We start from the raw sequence: 24,050 nt of genomic DNA on the forward strand, positions 1-24,050 counted from the left end.
TACTGGAGCAAATTCTTCCTGCAACACTAAGCCAATGGTGCCAGTTTTGTTCTCTAGAGTGACAGAATAAATTGATTCTTCTTTAGAATCATAAGGTCATAGGTTTTGAGCTGAGAGAGACCTTAAAAGGTCATGTAGACCAACTCTCTCCTTTTACAGATTAGGAAACTGAGGCACAGAGAAGTGATTTCCTCAGTGACACACAGCTCTCAAGTATCCGAGATGAAATTTTAACCCAGTTCCTCCTGATTCCAAATCTATCACTCTTTTCACATTGCCTCATCACCTCTCAAGTTTGGAACAGACCTTAAGATCTCAGGTTTTGAAGAGATCTTAGAGACCATCTAGTCCAACTGCTCACCCTATGCAGGAATGCTCTTGACTTCATCCCTGGCAGGTCCCCTCTGGATGAAGTCCTTCTTATTATCAGAGAAAACAAAGGCAGCTTTTGATAATAAACATGTAAGCTTGCAGTACTTGCTAACATGTGGATGGCAGACCCCTGCTTTTATCTATCATGAATTAGAGTCAGGGTTCGATCCTATGTATTTTTGCACTATCTGAAGGTAGCTTCCCCTAATTCTTTTCTAAGCCACCTAGTTTATTTTCTGTATCTTCTTAGATGTCTCCTAAATTGTTGCAAGCTTTTGGGTGACTGATTGGCTTGTTATGGATGATCTTGAGCCCGAAACCATGACCCCCCTCACATCTCACCTCAGTCCCTCAAGGCTGTAGCCTAAGCAAAATTTCCTTTTCTGAATTTCCTGGCAAAGGCTTCGTTTGCCAAGTACTAGCCCTTCAGAAGCTTGCTGACAGCTATTGAGGAGAGCAAAGCAGGCTTTGTGAAGGAGGACAGAGTGACCTGTTTACTGGTCATTTGGAGGGGGGAAACTAGGTCCTTCTTGCCAACTTAGCTGGCTCTCCTCAAGGACTTGAGAGTGGTAATATGGTTGAAAAGTGGGGAAGAATTGATATTTGTGAACTTTTTGTTCCAAGGGAAGCAAAAAAAAGGTAGCTGGCACTTGAAGTTAACTGGCTTAGTTGAAGGCCACAGTGTTCTTTCCTGAAGAGTTTCTCGGCTTGGGGCTGATGACTACAGGGCTGTGGTGTGGGGATTATAATTACCCAATCTGCAAGAAAAACCACTGAGGCAGAGCTCTGAGCCAATGACACTTTATTAAAGGGTCCGTAGTCCCCTCTAATGAAGTGGACCTCAGATCTTCCTCATGATCTGAGATGCCCCCTTCTTCCAGGGCCTTATTTTTATAAGGCTTGAAATCAGATTTGATACTTGAACACTCTAAAGGGGCAACACAAAATACAGAATCCCATTGGTTGATGGGACTTGTTTCATGGGCCAAAAATGATGCATCAGCTAGAAATGATATGTCAGGAGGGGGGTCTTGGGTTGGGCAACGCATTGGGGCATCTCAACTGACTAAATGGTCACAAGATGGTCACCTGCTCATGTTGGACAAGAAAGAGTGGTCTGGAGGTACAAAAATAAGTTGGGGGATTTTCCATGTAATTGAGCCACCTCTGCCACCTTGGGCTTGGTCATCATAATAAGGAAAAACAAGGGTGGAGGGCCTCTAGTTAGCTTCCCATGATTAAGCAAGTGAACTTACAATCTGCAGTTCACAGCTCTGGGGTTTAATATACAGAACCTATATTCACTATCCCTATGGAATCTTATTAAAAAGATTAATGCTGATTGGAATATAGTAGGCATCCAAATGAATCATTTCTCACAGTGGGATAGGGACTTGTGGTGGCAAGGGGGAGGGATAAGTTCTTGAGGTGAGAGTGGAGAACAGAGATAGCAATGGTGAAATTGTCGGTTTTTCTTTACTGTTTTCCCCCTAATCCGCTCAAAACCCCTCCCTTTTTTTTCTTTCAGGTCCCTCCCTGTCTCTTACCTTCCTGCTTCCCCACCCCAATCCAGTAGGAAAATACATCTAGAAAGACATTAGCACCGAGTATGAATTAGTTTAAGCTATTACTCCTTCCAAGGGTTACTTAAAAAAAATTGGACTACATGGATAGTCCAATATGTCACTCCATAATATTTATGTGATATCTGTGAAGTACAAAGTGCTTCCATATAGGTTATCTCTCCTTGGCATTTTTCTTTATCACATTCTGTTTTATCTCACAATTATTTATGCACTTTTCTTATTTTCTACCCATCATCAGATTGTCTGCTCCTTCAGGTCAGGGTCTGTGCCTCATTATAGGACTGGTCTTGATTATCTTTATCATAGCATGGGTCTGTATTTCTCTTTTTTTTTATTATTCCCTACTGACTATCATAGGGCCTTACATGTAGTAGGTATTCAATACATGTTGAAATTATCTCATTTAATCCTCACAACAACCCTATTATAATCACAGGAATATTTATTCCTACTCTAGATGAGGAAACTGAGGCCCAGAGAGGGGGAAAGGACTTGCCTTAGAACCTATTATTATTGTTTGTTGCTTTTGAAGAGGACCAATGACATCATGAGGTGATGTCTTGACCTGCATATGAATTGGTTTAAGAGAGGCAGTTTCACAAAGTCATCAGCCTCACTCTCTCTTCCTGAGTCATCGAAGTCCAGTGGTAGGACAAAAATCAAGACAGCTGGCAATGGCCCAGGATGCAGTGGATGACCTTGGCATCTTCCATGTCTGAGCAAACTCTAAGAGTTCCACAGTACCTGCATCAGTCACCTTCATGGCCATTGAAACAAATTTGTCCATTCCACCAGGGAAAGTCCTTGCATGCTTGGGGTAGACATCCTCTTAACTCACTGATGGAGTTGAGGCCTGTCAGTTACCCTCAACCTGGTTTAGCCTGTCTGCCAAGACAGTTTTGCCAGGGTGTGGCCACTGTGCATGCTACGGCTTCTTGGAGTCACAGGTAAGAGTTGAATAACCAGTTGGACCCAAAGGCGGATGAGCAGCCTTGAAAAGGGCTCAGTAAGCCCTCACACCACAGGTGCTAGTTCTCCCTTAACACTCCATACATCCCAATATATCTTATATTGATGAAATCACAGGCCTCAGCCCCATCCCTAGAATGGATCATCTAGAAATTGGAGTTTGTGGATGACTTGTTGGAAATACTGTTTGGGGGATCCTTTTTTAAGTACAGGTTGGACAAGATGGCCTCCGAAGGCATTTTAAATTCTGAAATGCTATGACATTTATATTGTTCTTTTATTAGGTGGTGTCTTACATGAAGGGAGGGAGGAATCTCATCTTATCTGTATCCTCCCTGATCCCTAGCATGGCTCCACCAGTAGTAGGTACTTAATAAATGCTTGATGTAGTGTATTTTGTTGTCTAAAGATGTAGGTGGTTAGGCAAGAATGATTTCTCAGATCCCCTTCCAGCTCTAAAACCTCTGTATGTTAGGACTGGTGGGGCAGCCAGGTGGCACAGTGGCTAGAGTGCTGGACTTGGAGTCAGGAAGACTCATTTTTCTGAGTTTAAATCTGGCCTCAGATACTTTCTAGCTGTGTAACCCTGGGCAAGTCATTTAACCCTGTCTGCCTCAGTTTCCTCATCTGTAAAATGAACTGGAGACAGAAATGGTAAACCACTCCAGTATCTTTGCCAAGAAAACCCCAAATGGGGTCACAAAGAGTGGGACACAACTGAAAAACAGCAACAACATTATGCCAGGGCTGGGAAAAGCTAGGAAGAAGCCACTACAGGGTGACAGAAGAATAGTTTAGATCCTAATTCTAATTTCATAAACTACCTTCACAGATTGATCTTCACTTTCAAGGGTTTAGAGTTTCCCCAGGGAATGAGCAGGTTACTGTGATTCTTATGAGAGGAAAAGTGACACAGTGGAAAGGTACTGGATTCAGATTCAGATGCTCTGGGATCAAATACTTTTTTTGTTTTTCCCTAAGGCAATTGGGGTTAAGTGACTTGCCCAGGGTCACACAGCTAGTAAGTGTCAAGTGTTTGGTCTGAGGTCGGATTTGAACTCAGGTCCTCCTGACTTCAGGGCTGGTACTCTATCCACTGTGCCACCTAGCTGCCCCCTGGGTTCAAATTCTGCCTGTGGCACATGGTACCTGTATGACTTGACACAAGTCATTTTATCTTTTTGAGAGTTATTTTCTTCACCTATAAAATGAGGGAGTTGAACTTAGTGGCCTCTTAAGTCCGTTCCAGCTTTAAATCTATGATCCTGTGACTTGGTAAAGGGAGGGAGAAAATACAGTGAGGGGCCCTGGGTTTCCTTCCTGAAAACTGGTGGGCATGGAGGGAAAGTCCCAAGGGGTTTAGCTTGTGGAGAAACACAAATACTACTATTTCCTATTGGGAAGGGAAGTGAGAACCATCAAAGGCACTTTAATTTGCACAATAAACATGTTACTAAAAAAGGTCTATACCTATCACACTTTGGTGAATGAAATCCTACCTAAATTAGGTTAGAAAAGCTTGCTTTTTGAAGGATGCCTAAGGCTTCTTATGAAAAAAGGGTGAAATGTTGAGCTGGAGGATCATCTAGTTCAACATCCTCATTTGACAGAGGGGGAAACTGAGGCCCAGAGATGAAAAAGCAACTTGGCCAATGCCATATAGAGCTAGGGTTAGAACTCAGGTCTCCTGACTTGCACTATACCAGGTTTCTTCCATTGGTGATGATGCTGATGAAGATGATGTTGATGATAATGATGTACTTAGCACATCACAGCACTTAGCACAGTGACTGGAACAGGATAGGCTCTGAATAAATATTGTTGACTTGGCTTGACATATCATTTTGAGGTTTACAAAGTCTTTTTGTCACAATTCTTTGAGTAGTTAGTGCATGCAATATTATCATGACCATTTTATAGATGAAGAAAACGAAGCTCAAGTTGGAGCTGAGATTCAAAGGCAGATTTTTATACACCAAATCCAGTTCTCTTTCCATTGTACCACAAAGTATCAGAGTCTGAAACCAAATTCAGGTTTCTGGAATTGAAGTCTAATATACTTTCCAACACATTGAAGAAAGTGCAGGCTTTGTGCTCCTAGGGTATGAGACAGGGTAATGGGAGGGGTGAGGAGGTGGAATTGTTTTTGTTCAGTTGTTTCAGCTGTGTCTGACTCTTTGTGATCCCATTTGGGGTTTTCTTGGCAAAGATACTGGAGTGGTTTGCCATTTCCTTCTCCAGCTCATTTTACAGATGAGGAAACTGAGGCCAACAGGATTAAGTGACTTGCCCAGGGTCACACAGCTAGTAAGTGTCTGAGGCGAGATTTGAACTCGGGAAGATGAGTCTTTCTGACTCCAGGCCTGGCAGTCTATGCACTATGGCACCACCTAGCTGCCCCAAGGAGGTGGAGAGGCAGCGTCAAACGAAGACTTAACTGCTGACTGCACAACTTTCCCATCTACCCTTGGATGGAGCTGAATTGCTTACCCTTGTGGAGGGCATTGAGAGGCCTGCCAGCATCATTGAAAGGTAGAGCCAACATCCCTGATTTGGGACTTTGATTAGCACAGGGGCTTGGGTTTTGTGTTATAGGGAGTGACTTTTTCCTGAATTTACTTAATTCCTCAGGTACTCTTACACCAGCTTTTACATAACATGGAGCAGAAACTCACGGGGACCAGTGATCAGATGGGATATAGCAGAACATCAGGCGACGAACGTGGTAGGGAAGCCAGCAGACTACGAAGGCGATGACCACTGCACCTGGAATGGGAAAGAAACACCATGGATTTAGTGCCCTAGAGTCATGGCGTGTCAGAGGTGAAAGGGACCTCACAGATCACCTAGTTTAACCTTTTAATTTTTCAAACAGAGAAAATGAGATCCAAAGACAGGAAGGGAACCAAGGTCACACTATTAGCAAATGCTTTTGTGTGCTTCTGGAAACTAGAAGTTTAGGTCTGTTCTAATCAGTTCTTAGATAAAACCTCAGTGTTACTCACTCTAAGTGTGTGTGTGTGTGTGTGTGTGTGTGTGTGTGTGTGTGTGTATTTTAGCCACTTCAACACAGCACAACACATTTCCTGAGTGCCTACTTTATTTTTTTAATTTTTTTTTTGCTTGGGCGATCGGGTTAAGTGACTTGCCCAGGGTCACCCAGCTAGTAGGTGTTAAATGTCTGAGGCTGGATTTGAACGTAGGTCCTCCTGACTCCAAGGCCAGAGTTCTATTCACTGTGCCACCTAGCTGCCCCTAAAAGTAAGACTTTAATTGTCATATTTTACTTCAATTAAATTTTTAAAAAAATTATTTGAACTCAAAGCATTTTTTTTATAATTGACTTCAATATTAGCCCTTGATTGGATTTAAATATTAATTTTTTTTCAGCCAAAGGCAAGGTTTATTAGAATATCTGTCATATTGAGCAGACTCTTAAGGAGTCTGAACATTAGTAAGCTATCAGCTAGATTATAAGAATTTAATCCCTGAGTGCCTACTTTATGAAGGATCTTGTGCTAGGCACTGTGAAGGATGCAAAAATGAAAAAGACAGATCCCTGATAACAGTATGCTTGAAATCTGGTGGGTAGGCTCATATGTGTGCATTAGTAATTGTGAACAAGGCTGAAAAGGGATGAGGATGGTAAGAAACGTCTGGACTTGGAGGATGGGCACCATTGGGTGATGAGAAAAGAATGAGAACATTGTTTTCATTCTCAGATCAATTTTGGGAATGAAGTTCCTAGGGTATTCCTTATCCCCTGGCACTTCAATTATTTAAAGGAATGAAATTAATTTTGCAATCTCATAAAGGGAAGGAAAGACCAGGTATCTGTTTAGTTCTGAAGTAATAAAGCCTTTGAGGTCTAATTATTTGATCTAAAGCTTGCTTTACTTAAGCCATGGCAACTAAATATACCATGAGCCTGGATCTCCAAGGGCCCTTCTCCCCTGGAGAAGCCCAAGCCTTCTCTTGCCCACAGAGGTGCCCTAGTGGTAGCAGCCAGCAGGAGCTTGGAGATTCATTCAGTCAGGGCAAAGGAGTTCTCCAGAGGCGGGTGGGGCAACTTCTTGGAGAGGACCCTGCTCTCCAAATAGCTTCTATTTTCCTGAGAGTCCTAGATCTAGAACCTAGATCATCCACTTGGGGAAAAGGTCCTCTTCAGCTCCTGCCAGCTATGTCATGTTAAACTCAAATCTGCCCTCCCACAGAGCTACAGTGAGAAAACTACATTGAAGACTCTGGCTTCCATTGATTTTTCTGCCCCTCTTTAGCCACATGACCTTGGGCACATAAGCTGTCTCTCCTGCTGCCTCCATTTTCTCATCTATTCCTGTTGTTGTTCATTCTTTGTTTTTTGAAGAGGACCAATGGCATCATGAGTGATGTCTTGACCTGTTTGTTAATTGGATTTAAGTAAGGCAGAGTTGCATAAAGTCATCAGCTTCACTCTCTCTTTTTTTCTACTTTTTGGTGAGGCAATCAGGGTTAAGTGATTTGCCTAGGGTCACACAGCTAGTAAGTGTCAAGTGTGTGAGGTTGGATTTGAACTCAGGTCCTCCTGACTCCAAGGCCAGAGTTCTATCCACTGTGCCACCTAGCTGCCCCACCACTTTCTTTTCCTAAGTTATCAAAGTCCAGTGGCAGGACAAAAGTCAAAACAATTGGTAATGGCCTGGGCTGCACTGTATGACCTTGGCATCTTTGATGTCTAACCAAGCTCTAAGCATGCCATGGTGCTTATTTCAGCTGCCTTCATGGCCTTTGGAACAAATTTTTCTCATCTGCCCATTCTGCTGTGGGAATCTTCACATGCTTGTGGTAGACATCCTCCTAACTCACCAATGAGAAGATAAAGCTGTTCAACTAGATGACTTTTATGTTTTCTCCTAGGTCTAAGATTCTGGGGAATCTCAGAAGAAGAGTGGGTTTCCAGGGAGAATGAATCTCTTTGCTCTTTCTGTGTTGCCCCTAGATCTTGCCTATCATGTTGCTAAGGCTTGTCAAAAAGAGGGGGGAAAACTCCAATCGTTTCAAGGATGTGAAGTGCAAATACTCTGTGACTCTCTGGAACCTGCACAGAAAGTAGGTCTTGGGTTTATTTAGAGAGGGAACACAGAGTGGAACGAATGCCCAGCATGAAATGTGAACCTTACTGGGCAACACAAAAACAGAAAAAGTCACTGGTGCTGTTTGGGCCAGGGGATTAAGGATAGTTATGAGGTGTAGTCGCATCTTCGGAAAGAATAAAATCTCATGCCTGAGTTTAGGGGCTGGACGTGGCAAGAGAGGGAACAGCAGGGAATGCTGCTGACATTTAAAAAAAAATCAAGAATGCTGCTAAATGGACCTAAAGAAATTTCTTAAATGTGTTGTGTTGGCAAATGTCAGTTACTCCTTGAAGGGCAGTCGATGTTGCTTGCTAAATGATTTGACCCCAGGAAGGCATATTCAAATAATTTTGCACCTGTAAGTTGGCCAACCAGTGAGTGAGTGTGTGTGTGTGTGTGTGTGTGTGTGTGTGTGTAAAATGAATGAACAGACTGGAAATAATGGTTCCTCCATCCAAATCTGATGTTGTGTGGAGAAAAGAGAGGCTAAATATGGCCAAGAAGATTATAATCTGGTGGGATAAACACTGACTAGGAGTCCAGGAGACTCCAAATTCTAGATCTCTTTTTGCTGTCACCTAACTATTTGACCTTAGGCAAACCACTTACCCTTTCTGAGGCTCAGATCTTCCAACTGTCAATGCAAAGAGCTCTCTTTTGATATTCTGATGCCCCTTTATTCTACCAACTTTCTGAATCCCAGAATCTCAAAGTTGGAAGAGACACTTCAAAAGTCATCTAGCCCAATTTCTACTGGGATCTAGGACCTCCTCTCTTTTTATGAGCTCATAAATTCTTTTTTTTTTTTTGCATTTTAAAGTTTATTCTGCATTATTAACATTTGCTCCATTACTTTAAGTGTAGGCAATCAATAAAATAATAAATCAAGCCCTCATTTGTAATGTTTGTTGATTTATTTTCTTTTTAAAATTTTTAAAAATTGATTTATTTAATTTTAGTTTTCAACATTCACTTCCACAAGATTTTGAGTTCCAAATTTTCTCCCCATCTCATCCCTCCTCCACCCCAAGATGGTGTGCATTCGGAATACCCCTTCTCTTAATCTGCCCTCCCTTCTATCTCTGCTCCCTTCTCTTATCCTCTTCCCTTTCTATTTTCCTATAGGACAGGATAGATTTCTATACCCCATTGCCTATATATCTTATTTCCCAGTTGCATGTGAAAATAATTTTTAACTTTTGTTTTTAAAACTTTGGGTTCCAAATTTTCCCCTTCCCTCCCTCTCCACCTACCCTCATTGAGAAGGCAAGCAACTCGATACAGGTTATATATGTGAGTCATGCAAAACACTTCCATAGTAGTCATGTTGTAAAAAACTAACTGTATTTCCCTTCATCCTATTCCGTCCCCCATTTATTCTATTTTCTCTTTTGACCCTGTCCCTCCTCAGAAGTGTTTGCTTCTGATTACCCCTTCCCCCAATCTACCCTCCCCTCTATCATCCCTCTGCTCTCTTATCCCCTTCCCCCCCTATTTTCCTGTAGGGTAAGATAGCTTTCCATACCCAATTGTGAGCTCATAAATTCTTTTGGGAGTGCTTGAGCAATTGCTACACACAAGGGAACTCTGAAGTAGTGGAAACTCATGAGTGGAGGAAGTGGTGGGGCTGGAATATATATCATTCTATGGTTCTATGCTTTCCTATACCTGTGCTGCTTCTCTACCTCAGTTCTATAGGGACCTATATTCTTTTTATTTCTGAGCAATAACTTATTCTAGACTCATTGCCTCTAGGAAGACCCCTCTGATTATTCTTACCTTACTGCGGCATAATGTTGTTTCTATGGTTGGGGATAGGTAGTGGGGAGTCAGGGTGGGACTCAATCTAGAGCCGAGGCCTCTGATTTCTTCATTTGGTTATGCTCTCTATGAGGCTGAGAAAACAGGATGGCCCAGACTAAAAGGGAAAGGCCCTTTGGGTCTGTCTTAATAGTGTCACATCGACCTGATGTAATTGGCAGAGAACTGAAGAAGGGACAGTCCGAGGAAATTTACCTATGCACCTACTTTGTGCAACACCATTATGTGAAAATATGTATGGATTTAATTAGACTCTTCATTTTACAAAAAGAATCTTCTTTTCACACCAAAAAGGTTCAGTTGAAGATGTCTTTAAATAGCAGAACTCCTGTCATCCATTTAAAATTGGCATCAATTTACACACCACTTTTTTTTAGAATTCATCTACAATGTTTAGCATCTCCCAAGACCACAGATTCTCAGTGATGGCAAGGAACTTGGGGGATCTGAGAGGTTCAATCTGTACCTCAATGGGAACCCACCTCTGCAATATGGTTATTCAACCTCTATTTGATGTTGATGGTGATAGGAAATGTACTACTTCCCAAGAAATCCATTACTTCCTAAGATCGATCATATTTTGTATAGTTTAATTAAAAAATTTTCATTACGTGAAGGCTGTCTGCCTCTCTGCAAATTCTACCTATTGCTCTCAATTCTCTGTGCTTTGGATCAAATGGAATGCCTTACCTCTCTTCCAAATTATACTCCTTGGAGTACTTGTCCTCCTAAGTTTTCTCTTCTACAGGTCAAATATTCCCATTTCCTTCAACTGTTCCTTGTATGGCATGATCTCTATTTTTTCCCTCTATTTCTTTTTTTTAAAAATAATTTATTTATTTCTTTTTAGTTTTCAACATTCATTTCCATAAGATTTTGAGTTTTAAATTTTCTCTCCCTCTCTCTCCTCCCCCCTCCCCAAGACAGCGTGCAATCTGATATAGGCTCTACTTATACATTCATATTAAGCATATTTTCACATTAGTCATGATGTAAAGAAGAATTAGAACTAATGGGAGGAATCATGAGAAAAAAGAAACAAAACAAAGCAACAAAAGAAATGAAGAGTAGATAGTATGCTTCCATCTGCATTCAGATTCCGTGGTTCTTTTTCTGGATGTCGATAGCATTTTCCATTGTGAGTCTTTTGGGGTTGTCTTAGATCCTTGCATTGCTGAGAAGAGCTAAGTTTATCAAAGTTAGTCATCGTACAATGTTCTCCTGGTTCTGCTCATTTCACTCAGCATCAATTCATAAAAGTCCTTCCAGGTTTTTCTGAAGTCTGCCTGCTCATCATTTCTTATAGCACAATTACATTCATATACCACAACTTGTTCAGCTATTTCCCAATTGATGGGCATTCCCTCAATTTCCAATTCTTTGCTACCACAAAAACAGCTGCTATAAATATTTTTGTACATGTGGGTACTTTTCCCATTTTTATCATCTCTTTGGGATACAGACCTAGAAGTGGTATTTCTGGGTCAAAGAGTATGCACAATTTTATAGTTCTTTCGGCATAGTTTCCAACTGCTTTCCAGAATGGTTGGATCAGTTTACAACTCCACCAGCAATGCATTAGTGTTCCAATTTTCCCACATCTTCTCCAACATTTATCATTTTCCTGTTTTGTCGTGTTAGCCAATCTGATAGTGGTACCTCAGAATTGTTTTGATTTGCATTTCTCTAATCAATAGTGATTGAGAGCGTTTTCATATGAATATAGACAGCTTTAATTCCTTCCTCTGAAAACTACCTGTTCATATCCTTTGACCATTTATCAATTGGAGAATGACTTGTCTTCTCATAAATTCAACTCAGTTCTCTATATATTTTAGAAATGAGGCCTTTATCAGAGACACTGGCTGTAAAAATAGTTTCCCAGCTTTCTGCTTCCCTTCTAATCTTGGTTGCATTGGCTTTGTGCAAAAACTTTTCAATTTAATACAATCAAAGTCACCCATTTTGTATTTCATAATGTTCTCTATTTCTTGTTTGGTCATAAATTCTTCCCTTCTCCATAGATCTGATAGGTAAACTATTCCTTGCTCTCCTAGTTTGCTTATAGTATCAGTCTTCATATGTAAATCATGTACCCATTTTGACTTTATCTTGGTATAGGGTGTAAGATGTTGGTCTATACCTAGTTTCTGCCATACTGTTTTCCAGTTTTCCCTGCAGTTTTTGTTAAATAGTGAGTTCTTATCCCAGAAGCTAGAGACTTTGGATTTATCAATAATAGATTACTACAGTCATTGACTATTGTATCTTGCATACCTAAACTATTCCACTGATTCACCACTCTATTTCTTAGCCAGTAGTTTTGATGATTGCTGCTTTATAATACAATTTAAGATTTGGTACAGCTAGGCCACCTTTCCTTGCATTTCTTTTCATTAGTTCCCTTGATATTCTGGGCCTTTTGTTCTTCCAGATGAATTTTGTTATTGTTTTTTCTTGCTTTATAAAATAAATTTTTGGTAGTTTGCTTGGTATGGCATTGAATAAGTAAATTAATTGAGGTACAATTGTAATTTTTATTATATTAGCTCAGCCTAATTATATTATCTTGCCATGAGTGACTGATATTTTTCCAATTATTTAGCTCTGACTTTATTTGTGTGAGAAGTGTTTTGTAATTGTGTTCATATAGTTCCTGGTTTTGTTTTGGCAGGTAGACTCCTAAATATTTTACTATGTCAACAGTAAGTTTAAATGGAATTTCTTTTTTTATCTCTTGCTGGTGAGCTTTGCTAGTAATATATAGAAATACTGATGATTTATGTGGGTTTATTTTATATCCTGCAACTTTGCTAGATTTGTTTATTATTTCAAGTAATTTTTTACTTGATTCTCTAGGATTTTCTAAGTATACCATCATATCATTTACAAAGAGTGATAGCTTTGTTTCTTCTTTGCCTATTCTAATTCCTTCAATTTTTTTTCTTCTCTTACTGATAAAGCTAACATTTCTGGTATGATATTTAATAACAGTAGTGATAATGGACATCCTTGTTTCACCCCCAGTCTTATTGGAAATGCTTCTAGCTTATCCCCATTACATATAATGCTTGCTAATGGTTTTAGATAGATGTCACTCTATTTCTTTAGCTTCAGGTATCTAGCCCTTCAAAATACTTGTTTCCTCTAAGTTTTCTTCTCTCCAGGTCAAATATTCCCATTTCCTCCAGCTGTTCCATGTATGACATGGTCTTTGCTCCTCTTACGGTCTCTCTGGCTTCATTTTCTTCATCTAGAAAATAAGGAGGTTAGAACTGATGATCTCAAAAGTTTCTTCCAACTCACATCTATGATCCTGGTGATCCCTCTTGGGATGTGGTCTAGGGAGTCAATATCCTTCTTAAAATGGGGCACTTAGAAATGAACACTATACTCCAGATGTGTTTTGACTATGGCAGGAAGTATGAGGCTATCCCTCCCTTCATTCTGAGAACTATGCCTCCCTATATTTGTCCTCAGATCACATAAGGTTTTTGGACTGCCATGTTACTGTTGTTGCACATTAAGCTAACTGTCGACTGTTCCCTGTCCCTGACTATCCTCTCACAGGAATGGACTGGCCAGGCCTCCTCCATCTTCAATTTGTGCAGTTGATTGGAGAAGGACTTTATATTTATCCCTACTCAGTTTTATTTTCATTAGATTTAGCCCAATGCTGTAGCCTGTCAAAGTCTCTTGGGATCCTCACTGTGTAGCTTAGTTTGTTAGCTAGTTCTCCTAGCTTCATGTCATCTCTTTATAGACCTGATATGTGAAGGAGATTCTAATTTGCTTTTGCTTGAAACTAGTGTCGGTTAGACTCTCAAGATGGCCCAGGGATTTGGACTATCCTCATCTCCTGCCTGATTACTGTCTCTGACAGTTATACCCTCCTTCTACCCTCTTTCCAGCAGTCACAGAACATATTTAGATAGATCCTCTAGTTTCAGCTAAAAGCTGTCAGCTCATCTAGAAGTGGAAATGGATAACATCCTACTGAACCGACTCCTCTAAGTTATTAAGGAAAAGGAATTCAGGAAGAAATATTTCCCATGAAGAGCACCTGCTTCAGCTCCAAGGTCCATTGTGTGCCATTCTTGGCCTTAGGGCTGACTGGCTAGAGAGAAAAACTCTTTTTTTCTTCCTTAAGAAAAACACCTGATTTCTTTAGCCTATTTAATGCCAAAATCTTTCTTCATCACATAGTGTTATGCAAGTGAATTCTACTTGACCTGTAAAGATTTAAGATCTGAATGAGCTGCCCAGTTGGGCAACGGTGGGTATGGATGTAGGCTAGGGGAAGTAAATGGAATTTAGAGTAAACACATGAGCTTCTGTGGGATCTTTCATGGAATCTTAGAGTGCAAAGGGACCTCAGAGCTCTACTAGTATAATCTATTCCAGAACAGGAATCCCTTTAGAAGATTCCTGAATCATGGTATCCACATCTGAATAGGGAGTAATGCAATGGCCAGTCATGGTTACAGAGGATGACTGATCACACAATTACAGAACTTTAGATTTAAAAGGAAACTCAGTGGCCCTTGAGTCCAACTCATACTTGAAAAGGAGTTTCCACAGGAGTTTCCACACCCCTGACAACTGATCATTCAGTCTTTATACAAAGACCTACAATGAGTCAGTGTCCATTACATCCTGAGGAAGACCATTCCATTTATGGATAATTTGTATTATTTGGAAGTTTTTTTCTGTCACCAAGCCTCAGTTTTCCTCTTTGCAACTTTCATTCATTGCTCCTGCTTCTGTCCCCTGGGGACAAATAGCAAAAGTCAGTTCACCTTCTCTGAGGTGGTCTCTCTAGTACTTAAAGGCAGCTATCATATTTCTTTGAGCCTTCTCTTCTTCAGGTTAAACGTCCCCAGTTCCTTCATCAGTTCTTCTCATATGCCATGAATTCAAGGCCTGTCACCATAGTGGTTGCTATCATTTGGACACTCTCTAATTTGTCAATATTTTCCTGGAACTGTGGCACCTAGATTTTTTTTTAGAAGCTATTTTATTTATTTTTAGTGTTGGAGGCAATGGGAGTTAAATGACATCTCAGGTCACACAAGTAGTAAGTGTCTGAGACCAAATTTGAACTCAAGTCCTCCTGACTCCAGGGCTGGTGTCATATCTATTGCACCACCTAGCTGCCCCCCACCCAGATCTTAACACAGTACTCTAGATGTAGTCTAACCAGGACAGGGTATATCAGGGACCATCTTTTCTTTATTCCTGGAAACCTTGCTCCTCTTAACAAAATTTGAGATTATATTAGATTTTTTTTGGCTGCCATGTAACACTGCTGACTCATATCCCCATTGAGCTTGCAGTCTTCTTAAACCTCTTGATCTTTTTCAGACAAACTGCTCACTATGCCTTCCAAATCTTGTACTTGTGAGAAGTACAGGTTATATTTTGAACCCAAGTGCAATAGTGGATACTTATCTTCACTGAATTTCTATTGAATTTCATTGTATTAGGTTTACTTCAATGCTAGAATCTGTCTAGATTGTTTTTGGATACTCAATTTTCCATCTAAAGTCAATTCTGCCACTAACTAGCAATGTGATATGGTGTTAGCCCTCTCAGGTTTGTGTTATTTGCGTTGTAAGCATGCCCTCTGTGTCTTGACCCAGGTCATTGGCAAAAAATATTAAACATCACAGGGTCAAGAAGAAATCTTTGAGCCACTCTATTGGAGATCTTCTACCAAAGTGATATTGAATTATTAAAAACTACTCTTTGATTCTAGACATTCAACCAATTCTGATTCTAACTAATTTTTATTGTTCTCTAGATCACGTATCTTATCTCTTCCACAAGAAGAATATGAGTTTCTCTTTCAAACACAAGAATCTAAGCAAACTATATCTGTAGCATTTCCTTGATCTGCTAGTTTAGTAATCCTGTCAAAAAATGAAGTAAGTTTAGTCTGGCATGATCTATTCTTCATGAAGACATGCTGATTCTTCGTAATTGCCACTTCCTTTTCTAGAAGTCTACCAGCCACCTATTCAATGTTCCTTTCTAGAATTTTAGGAGGAATTGAAGTCAAGTTTACTATCTTAGTCAGTCAGTTAATAAACATTTATTAAGCTTACTGTGGGTGAGACACTTTGTTAAACCCAGCAAACAATTGAAGCAAGATTGTCCCTGCCCCTCAGAGAGCTTATTTTCTAATAAGAGAAAACATAGAAAGGAAGATGAAAATCAGGGAGGAGGGAAAGGTAACTGAACAGAGGCATGGTGGAGAAAGAAGTTTGGAGAGACAAAGGAAGAGCCCAGAGAAGTATGAAAGCATAAACATGGCTGCCTAGGCCCTTCCTTAAAAAGGCAGTTAAAAAAAAGGCAGTTTCAGGAGGAAGCTTGTGAGGAGGAGAAGAAAAGCTTGGAGGAATTGCTCAGTGAATGGGAATTCCTTCCTGATGAAAGGGAGAAAGGAATTGTCAATGGGGGGAAACATGAAAGGCTTTCCCCTCCAAATGCTGTCTGCATCCGTGTAGCAAAAACTTCTCTGGTGGAAGAATTTGTATCAACAGTGGCTTGTTAGTCTTACAGAAAAGGAAAGCTGGGAAGCAGAGTGTCTGCCCAGGTAGTCCCAAGATGGAGGATCAATTTCATCTTGAATTCCAAACTCTCTCATTCCATCTTCTTATCCTCCTCTATCTTCACAAATCCTTCCCAGAAGTCCCAGTTCCAAAATATCACTAGCTGGTGGACTTGTGGGATAGTGTATACTTAAGCATTTCTCATCTCCATAGCAACACCAGCATCACCTAAGTAAAACACTTTGTAAACTTTGAAATGCCATGTAAATGAGCAGTTATTACAGTGATAGAAATGCGAACTAAATATCAATGAGGTGCAATGTTAGATGGCAAGCCTTGGAATCCGGAAGATGTGGGTTCAAGTGCTGTCTCTCATACATACTCCGGTATTGGAGACAGCAAGTTACTTATCTATTTAGTATTCTAGATATTTCCTTAACACTATAAATTACAGATGAGCTGTTAGTATGCATTACTGGAGGGATTTTCCACACTGGGAGTACCCCATTATGTTTATGTTGACAAAACCACAAGCCTAGACTAAATTAAAAAAAATTTTTAAATGTCAATTTAAATCAGAGGTTTCCAACCTTACTTGGCCTACTACCCCCTTTTAAAAAAAAATTAGTCAGTGCTGCCCTGGAAATTTACTTTCTTTAACCACTTAACATATATATATATATATTTTAAATTTGCATCATTTTTTAAAAATGTAAAATTTTTTTTAAAAAAAAGATGCATTTTAAATTTAACAATTTATTGTACATTTATGATTTTTTCCTGCATTGAAATTTTGATGATGCAGTACTGCATCATGTAACTGTATAGTATCATATTGTAAACAAGTCATTACACACATATTCCTACTGATACACGCTGGACTTCCCAATAATGCCGACACGCTTGCCGGCCAATACATGCTTGTTAAGACCTGTTGGTGGACTTGGCCACTGATTAGTTATAATTTGCATTTTGTGTGTTTCTTTGGAAAGTGATGTTATCACTACGACTTTAACTCTATTACACAACAAATGAAATATGTACAAAAGGTTTTTCAAAATTCTCTTCTCTTCATTCCTTTATGCTTCCACTACCCCCTTATCTTTATTCAATGCCCCTCAATTGCACCCGAGGCTACTACCGCCCCCTTGGATCATTCTAGTGCCCCTCAGGGGGCAGTATCACACACTTTGGGAACCTCTGAACCAACCACAGTTGGGACTATGACCTTATTTTGTGCCCTTTGTGGTTCCAATAAAAGAGCTTTTAGCTACCTCTGGGCAGAGATTATGTATATACTGTCTATCTATACCTAGAGCATTCAGTTACTGTCACCTTGGAGTTGGCCAAAATATATGGAAAGCCAGTGTTTGAAGGGAGAAAGCTATGGATGAGGGACAAAAGGCATTTGGATGGTTTACGTGTGAATCTTCTTCTTTTTCTTCCATGGGAGGTAGCCCAGTGGTAATTGATTCATGCCCTTAGAGTCATTATCTTAGATACAAGGGCCAGGTTGTTGGCTGCCCAGTTGGCATGCAGCCAACCTCTTGGGCATAAATTTCTCAGTTTAGAGGATCATAGATTTAAATTGGAAAGGGTATTTAGGAACCATCTTGTACAACATTTAAGAGACAGTTAGATGGCTCACCTGATAGAGTGATGGACCCAGAGTAAGGAAAATCTGAGTTTAAATCTGGCCTTAGGCACTTACTAACTGTGTGATCCTGTACAAGTCATTTAATCTCTAACTGCCTGAGTTACTGAGGATAATGAGGATAGTGAGAATAATAAAAGTACTTAGGTCTCTGGGTTATTGTGAAGATCAAATGAAGTACTATTTATAAAGTGCTTAGCATAGTACCTGGCACATAGTAGACACTTAATAAAAACTCATTAAAAAAAAAAAGATGAAGAAACTGAAGCATAGAGTGGTTAAGTGGCTTTCTTTCCAAAGGTCAAAAGACTAAGAAACAGAGGTGGGGTTTAAACTCCAGTCCTTTGGATCCAAATCCAGTACACTTGCCATGTCTCAGTGCTGCCTCCTAGCCAAAAAAGCTGTTCAATAATGGATTGAGATGCCTTGGGCTATAATATTACCAGAGATCACAACAACCCATAGGGTGGGCAGGGCAAGTTAGATAAGATGTTATTATCAATGTTTTACCCATGAATAAATTGATACTCAAAGGCAGTCAGTCATGTAGCCATTTAGTGTTAGAGACCTTCAACCCAAATCATCTCGCTCTACTCTTCAGACTAGATTTGGGACCAGAACTAGAATCATCTGACTCCTAGTATTCTGTACTTTTCCTTGTTATGTGTTGCTTCAAACCTGCTTCTATCTCGGATCAGTGTTTCATGTGGACATTGGCCAAGGGGCACTGAACCACACTCTATGGTTAGTCAAAGTTAGGTACAAGGACCTAGGAGAAATTCTGGCATCCTGCTTCCCTGGTCACTCTGCTGCAAATGAGTCTAGGTTCCCTGGGATGTTGACTTGGATGGTGAATCAGGGTTCTAAGTATCTTGGCTATTGGATGACATTGCCTATATTCTCTAGGCCTTTGGGGAAATGGGAAATTTGATGTTATTTGTCAATTTGATGTCTATTCTACTGTGGTTTCCCAGGAATGGTTAATCTTTCTCTGGCAGAATGAAGCATATAGGGATGGTCACACATTGATAAACTCCTTCTGTGCCTCAGAAGTAGAAATTTAAGTATTTCCTTCTCTGAGAAGTGGCATGATATACTGCAAAGAGATATGGCCCTTGTAGTCATGAAAGGCTTTAGTTTGAACCCTGATTCTGATCTATTAATATTATGACTATGGGTAAATCACATAATTGCTCAGAGCCTCAGTTTCCTCAACTAGTCAGGTCAACTGTATGTAAGAGGGGATATGGTCATTTTGGAAACTATAACCCCCAAAAGCCTGCACAGAATTTGGCAAGTGATACTTCCCTATGAATAGATTCTTGTTAGATGTAGTTGTCTGCAGTGTATTTGGTAAGAGGCTTGCCATGGACTTTTGTGAGAGATATGAGATGGAAAGGTTTGATCAAAGGGCTTAAAAGAGACAGAGGGAAAATGAAAGGAGAGACAAGAAGAAGAAGAACATTGAACCAGGGAGGCTGCCTTTAGCTGTATTTAACTCCTGCCACTAATTGTAGGCTCTCCCCTTGCTTGTGCTGGAAAGTGACAGCTACAGGAATTCCCTCAGCTGCTGTTCCCAGGCCTGTGCTGTGCTGATAAGGTGGAAAGTGAATTAGGGATGAATGGACTCATGCTTTGCTAGGAATGAGCTAAGTAGGAAGAGCTGGTTTAAGGAAATGGGAGCTGTGTGGGGTTTTTTTGTGTGTGTTTGATTTTTCTTCCTTGCTATTCACGTTGCATTCTATTTTAAACAAATGTCCCTTTACTATGCATTACTATGAGGTCATGTGATTCATTCATGCTGGTGAGGGGGAAGAGAGTCAGAAGAAAATGGGGGCTTATGAGCTTATGAGAAGTGCTTTTGGATATATGAGCCACATAGATCTTTAGAACCTGTATATGACAGTGGGGGTGCTATATGTAAAAGGCAAATAAGAGCATCTGTTATACCTGCTTTACATGGTGGTTGTGAGGATCTAATGAGGCAGTGTATGTAAAAGGCTTTATAGACCTTAGCTATCATTACTGCATGTCTGCATCTCTGAATATCTCTCTGCTTCTCTCTCTCTTTCTCTCTCACACACACACACACTCTTTCACTCTCACCCTCTCTTTCTCTCTCTCCCTCTCCATCTCTTTCTCCCTCCCTCCCTCCCTCTCTCTCTCTCTCTCTCTGTAATTGTCTGTCTGGTTCTGTGTCTGCCTGCTGGAATTGGATCATAAATGACTTGTATCTCCTCCTGTGAATGACACACCCACTGTTTCTCACTCTATCAGGCAGATTTAGAACAGCAGCTGCGCAGCACTCTCTGGATGAATTCCACTGATGACTTTTTTATGTTCAAAATCTATCTTGATGACCCACAGGATGGAAAAGGTTTTCTGTAGAAGCCAGGGCTACCTGGGGTATATGGTAGTGTTTTCCATGACTGCACACAGGGTACAGCACAACTCTCTGTAAACCCAACCAACTTCCCATGGGAGGATGGTTGACAGGAATCAATTTCTTGTCTGGGGATGAGTTAGCAGAGGTGGTTGTGTGGTTTGGATTGCAGCAGACGGAGGAAAATGAGAAAAGGATATAGCTACTTCTGTGGGGAGATTAAAGATTGTTTAGAAATCTGAGTCATCAAGGGAATATGACCAGAGCAAATTTCCTAGTCTTATGTATCAGCCCCAAAGAGCCCAAGGTAAGACTTGGCTAATCTGATCAATGAATCCCCACTAATATAATAATGAGAAAGAATTAGTGTACTTTTACTGGGACTTTCTGGATACAGTGACTCAGCCTTTGTTGTCTGAACCATTATTGACTTCTGTGGTGGGAATTTTAAGCTAGGTAAGAGGGGAACATAGGACTCTATTGGGGGAAGTAGAGGGAAAATATTTTAGACCACATGATTTCCTGTCACAATATGCAAGTTTATCTACTGTATTGTGTGTTTCCTGCTGTATGGAAGCAATGACTGTAGTCACTGGGAGAGGAAGAATCCTGGGACAGCAAGAGAGATGAGGGCTCCATGGGGAAGTTGGAGACAACTGAATAATCTTACACTAACTATTTTAGAAGCTGGCTCAGGCTTGCACTTGCCTCTGTGGAGTAAATATTTTGTTTTAACAGATGTACACAATATCCCTGGGGAATCTGCTGGGCAACAGTATCCCTGCATCTCCAGATCAATTCAATGACTTCTATGTGTTTCCCCTGTTCCTTGGACTCAGTGGGACCAAACAATTCTAAATAGTAGAGAGGGAAATCTCTTTCTCTTGAGGAGTGATCATTTTTCCTTTCTTGGCTGAGTTTGGAGAATCTACCCTACTCTGAGACCCACAATGAGTATGAATGGGGTCCTAAAAATGAATGACCCATGAATAGGTCATGAAAATTACTAGGGCAGAAGGTAGTTTTGGTTTTGGGCTCAATAAGACATCCTCATCATGTAGCTAGTATATTTTATGTTTAAATTTGTCTGGCCAAAACTTCAGAAACTTGGTTAAAACCTGAAACATGTTCTATTTTGAGGAAAATAAAGATTCCCACAATACAGATATGATGTTGCATCAGGGCTGGGCCATTCAGCTTATAGGGAACTCTATATAGATTCTCTAGATAGTAACCAAGAAGACAAATTAGACTTGTTCTGCTTGGCCCCAGAGAGCAGAGCTAATACTAAGGAATGAATTTAATAAAGAGGGATATTTCTGCTTAAAATAAAGAAAAACTTCCTAACTACAAGAGCTGTTCAATAGTGAGTAAACAAATGAATAAACACATCTGTTAACTGCCTACTATGTGTTAGGTACTGGGGATACAAATACAAAAATGAGATAGTCCCTGGTCTCAAGGTGCTTACTTTCTAAAGAAGGGAGACAGCACATAATGGAATGGTGGTTAAGGAGGGAGTTAAGGTCAAGGAGTTATGGTCTGAGGAGTCACAGGGCTGATGAATGGAGCCATAAGTGATTATTATTACACCCTTTTCAGAAGCAACAGTAGTGTTTGATTTGATTACTATTTCCAGAACAAGAGTTTGAAAAGAGTTCGGAGAGGTGGCTATGTCCCCAGTGGCAGAACTGATAGCATGACACCTGAGATAGTTGGTTGGGTGAACGGGAGGTGGGGCATAGAATGGGTTTAGGTGATTTTGTACTCATTTACTAATCAGTATGATCAGTCCCAGGGCAAGAATTTAAAGCTGAGGGCTACTTCAGCAGTAGTGAATTCTCTGACTGAAAATTTTCAAGAAGAAGCTGGATATTGAAGATGGGATTTATGTTTCAGGTAGGAACTGGACTGGAGATCTCTGAGGTCCCTTCCCTCTCTGTGATTCAATCATTACAAACAGTACTTATAATGACTTCTTCCTGAATGGTACCATGTCTATAAAAGGATCTTCCTTTGTCACCAAAGAACGATCCAAGATTACAACTCCAAGCCCCAGAGAGGGTCTGTTTTCAGACAATGGAGCGGCTTTTAATTAGGCTATTTGAGTAGATTTCCTTCCTCCAAATGTCTGTTGTATTAATAAGATGGCTTCTAGTCTCCTGCGTACACTTAAAGAGACATGGAAACCTGTTCAAAGCCAGATGCACTGATGGGCTTTTCTCCAGTAGTTTGGAGAGAAGCAAAATGAAGCTGAATCTGTCAGAAACATGACAGGGAGCAGAGGCCCATGAAAGGAAAGAATGAACCTGTTCTGTGTATTTTGGAGCAATTTCTGTTCACTCCTTGCATGTGATTAGTTTCTGGGCAAGTGACCAATGGTGAAACAAATGTGTCTGATTCAAATGTTGAATATACTGGCAGGACGCAAGAGAAGCACAAAAGCATAGGCTGAGCTCCACCAACAGAGCATTTTCTAAGCTATGTGGAAGCCAAGCAGTGGGTGGGTTTAAGGAAGACTGGGCTCACACAGGTACCACAGAGAGGACCCTGGGTACAATGGGCAGGGGATAATTGCCAGAATGCCCATTCAATACTGACAAAGGGAAAAGACAGTTGCCTTGTATTGGCTGTATTCCTCCACAATCAGAAAGATGGTTTGGATCCTTCAGAATCTGTATAGGTTGTGCTGCCTGAGCTCTTCTTTATGGATATGTGGGCATTTCCTCCTAAATGGAGGAAGAATCACATTCAATATGCTGTGGAGTGGGGCCAGCATTCAGATGGTTTGTTACAACCTTCTGTCCCACTTGACCTTTGGCAAGTAGAGCCATTCAATGCACCTGTTGGTGGGCAGACTCTCCTCCCACCTCTCCACTCATTCCACCTACCACCCACCAATCTGTTGCTGGAGACTTCTTTAGGGAGGTTAGGCAACAGACTATGCCTCACCTGGTATAAAGACCTGTGCATCAGTTATTTCAAAACCCAATCCAGTGGACATTAATAAGTGTATCTTATATGTAAGATACCTAGCTAGGGTTTGGGGATATAAAGACAAACAAAATATTCCCTGTCTTTATGGACCTTACTTTTTTTTTTGAGAGGGGTAGAATACAACATGTATACACTTAAGTAAATACAAGATAATCTAAGGAGGGAGAAAGAACACATGCAATTGGCTGGGAGGGATCAGGAGAAACTTTGTGAAGTAGGTGGTGCCTGAGTTAACACTTAAAAGAAGCTTCTCTCCCTCTGTCCTCTTTGTCTGTCCACATAGGGTATTATACCCTTACCTGCAGGTGCTCTGCCCCAAAAATTGTGAATTTTGATTACTGGAACCTTGCAAGATATCTTGGGGTTCATGGACTAGATATCTTTCTTAAGGACCATGCCTTAAACCCAAATCACTCTGGTTCTTATTGATTGGGCAACAATAGGTCCCAGTCCAAGCTCACAGAGGCATTGTTTGGGCCTTGATTGCTCATAGTGAAAGTAAATAGCAATTGTTTGTTTTACCGAGAAATCCTGAGATCCTCCTTTCCCAGATACACACACACACACACACACACACACACACACACACACACACACACA

At 40.5% G+C, this 24,050-nt stretch overlaps 1 protein-coding gene across 1 annotated transcript in view; it reads right to left on the reverse strand.

Moving 5' to 3' along the window:
* Window positions 1-24,050, reverse strand: part of NTSR1 (neurotensin receptor 1) — a 132,703-nt gene that overhangs the window by 566 nt on the left and 108,087 nt on the right. The window contains exon 3 of the mRNA XM_027848217.1: window positions 5,603-5,693. Within this exon, the coding sequence (XP_027704018.1) occupies window positions 5,603-5,693 (91 nt within the window). The remainder of the gene's footprint in view (window positions 1-5,602; window positions 5,694-24,050) is intronic.

This window comes from Vombatus ursinus, unplaced genomic scaffold (genome assembly GCF_900497805.2).
Source record: "Vombatus ursinus unplaced genomic scaffold, bare-nosed wombat genome assembly UNPS02000580.1, whole genome shotgun sequence".
In the NCBI taxonomy this organism is placed as follows: Eukaryota; Metazoa; Chordata; class Mammalia; order Diprotodontia; family Vombatidae; genus Vombatus; species Vombatus ursinus.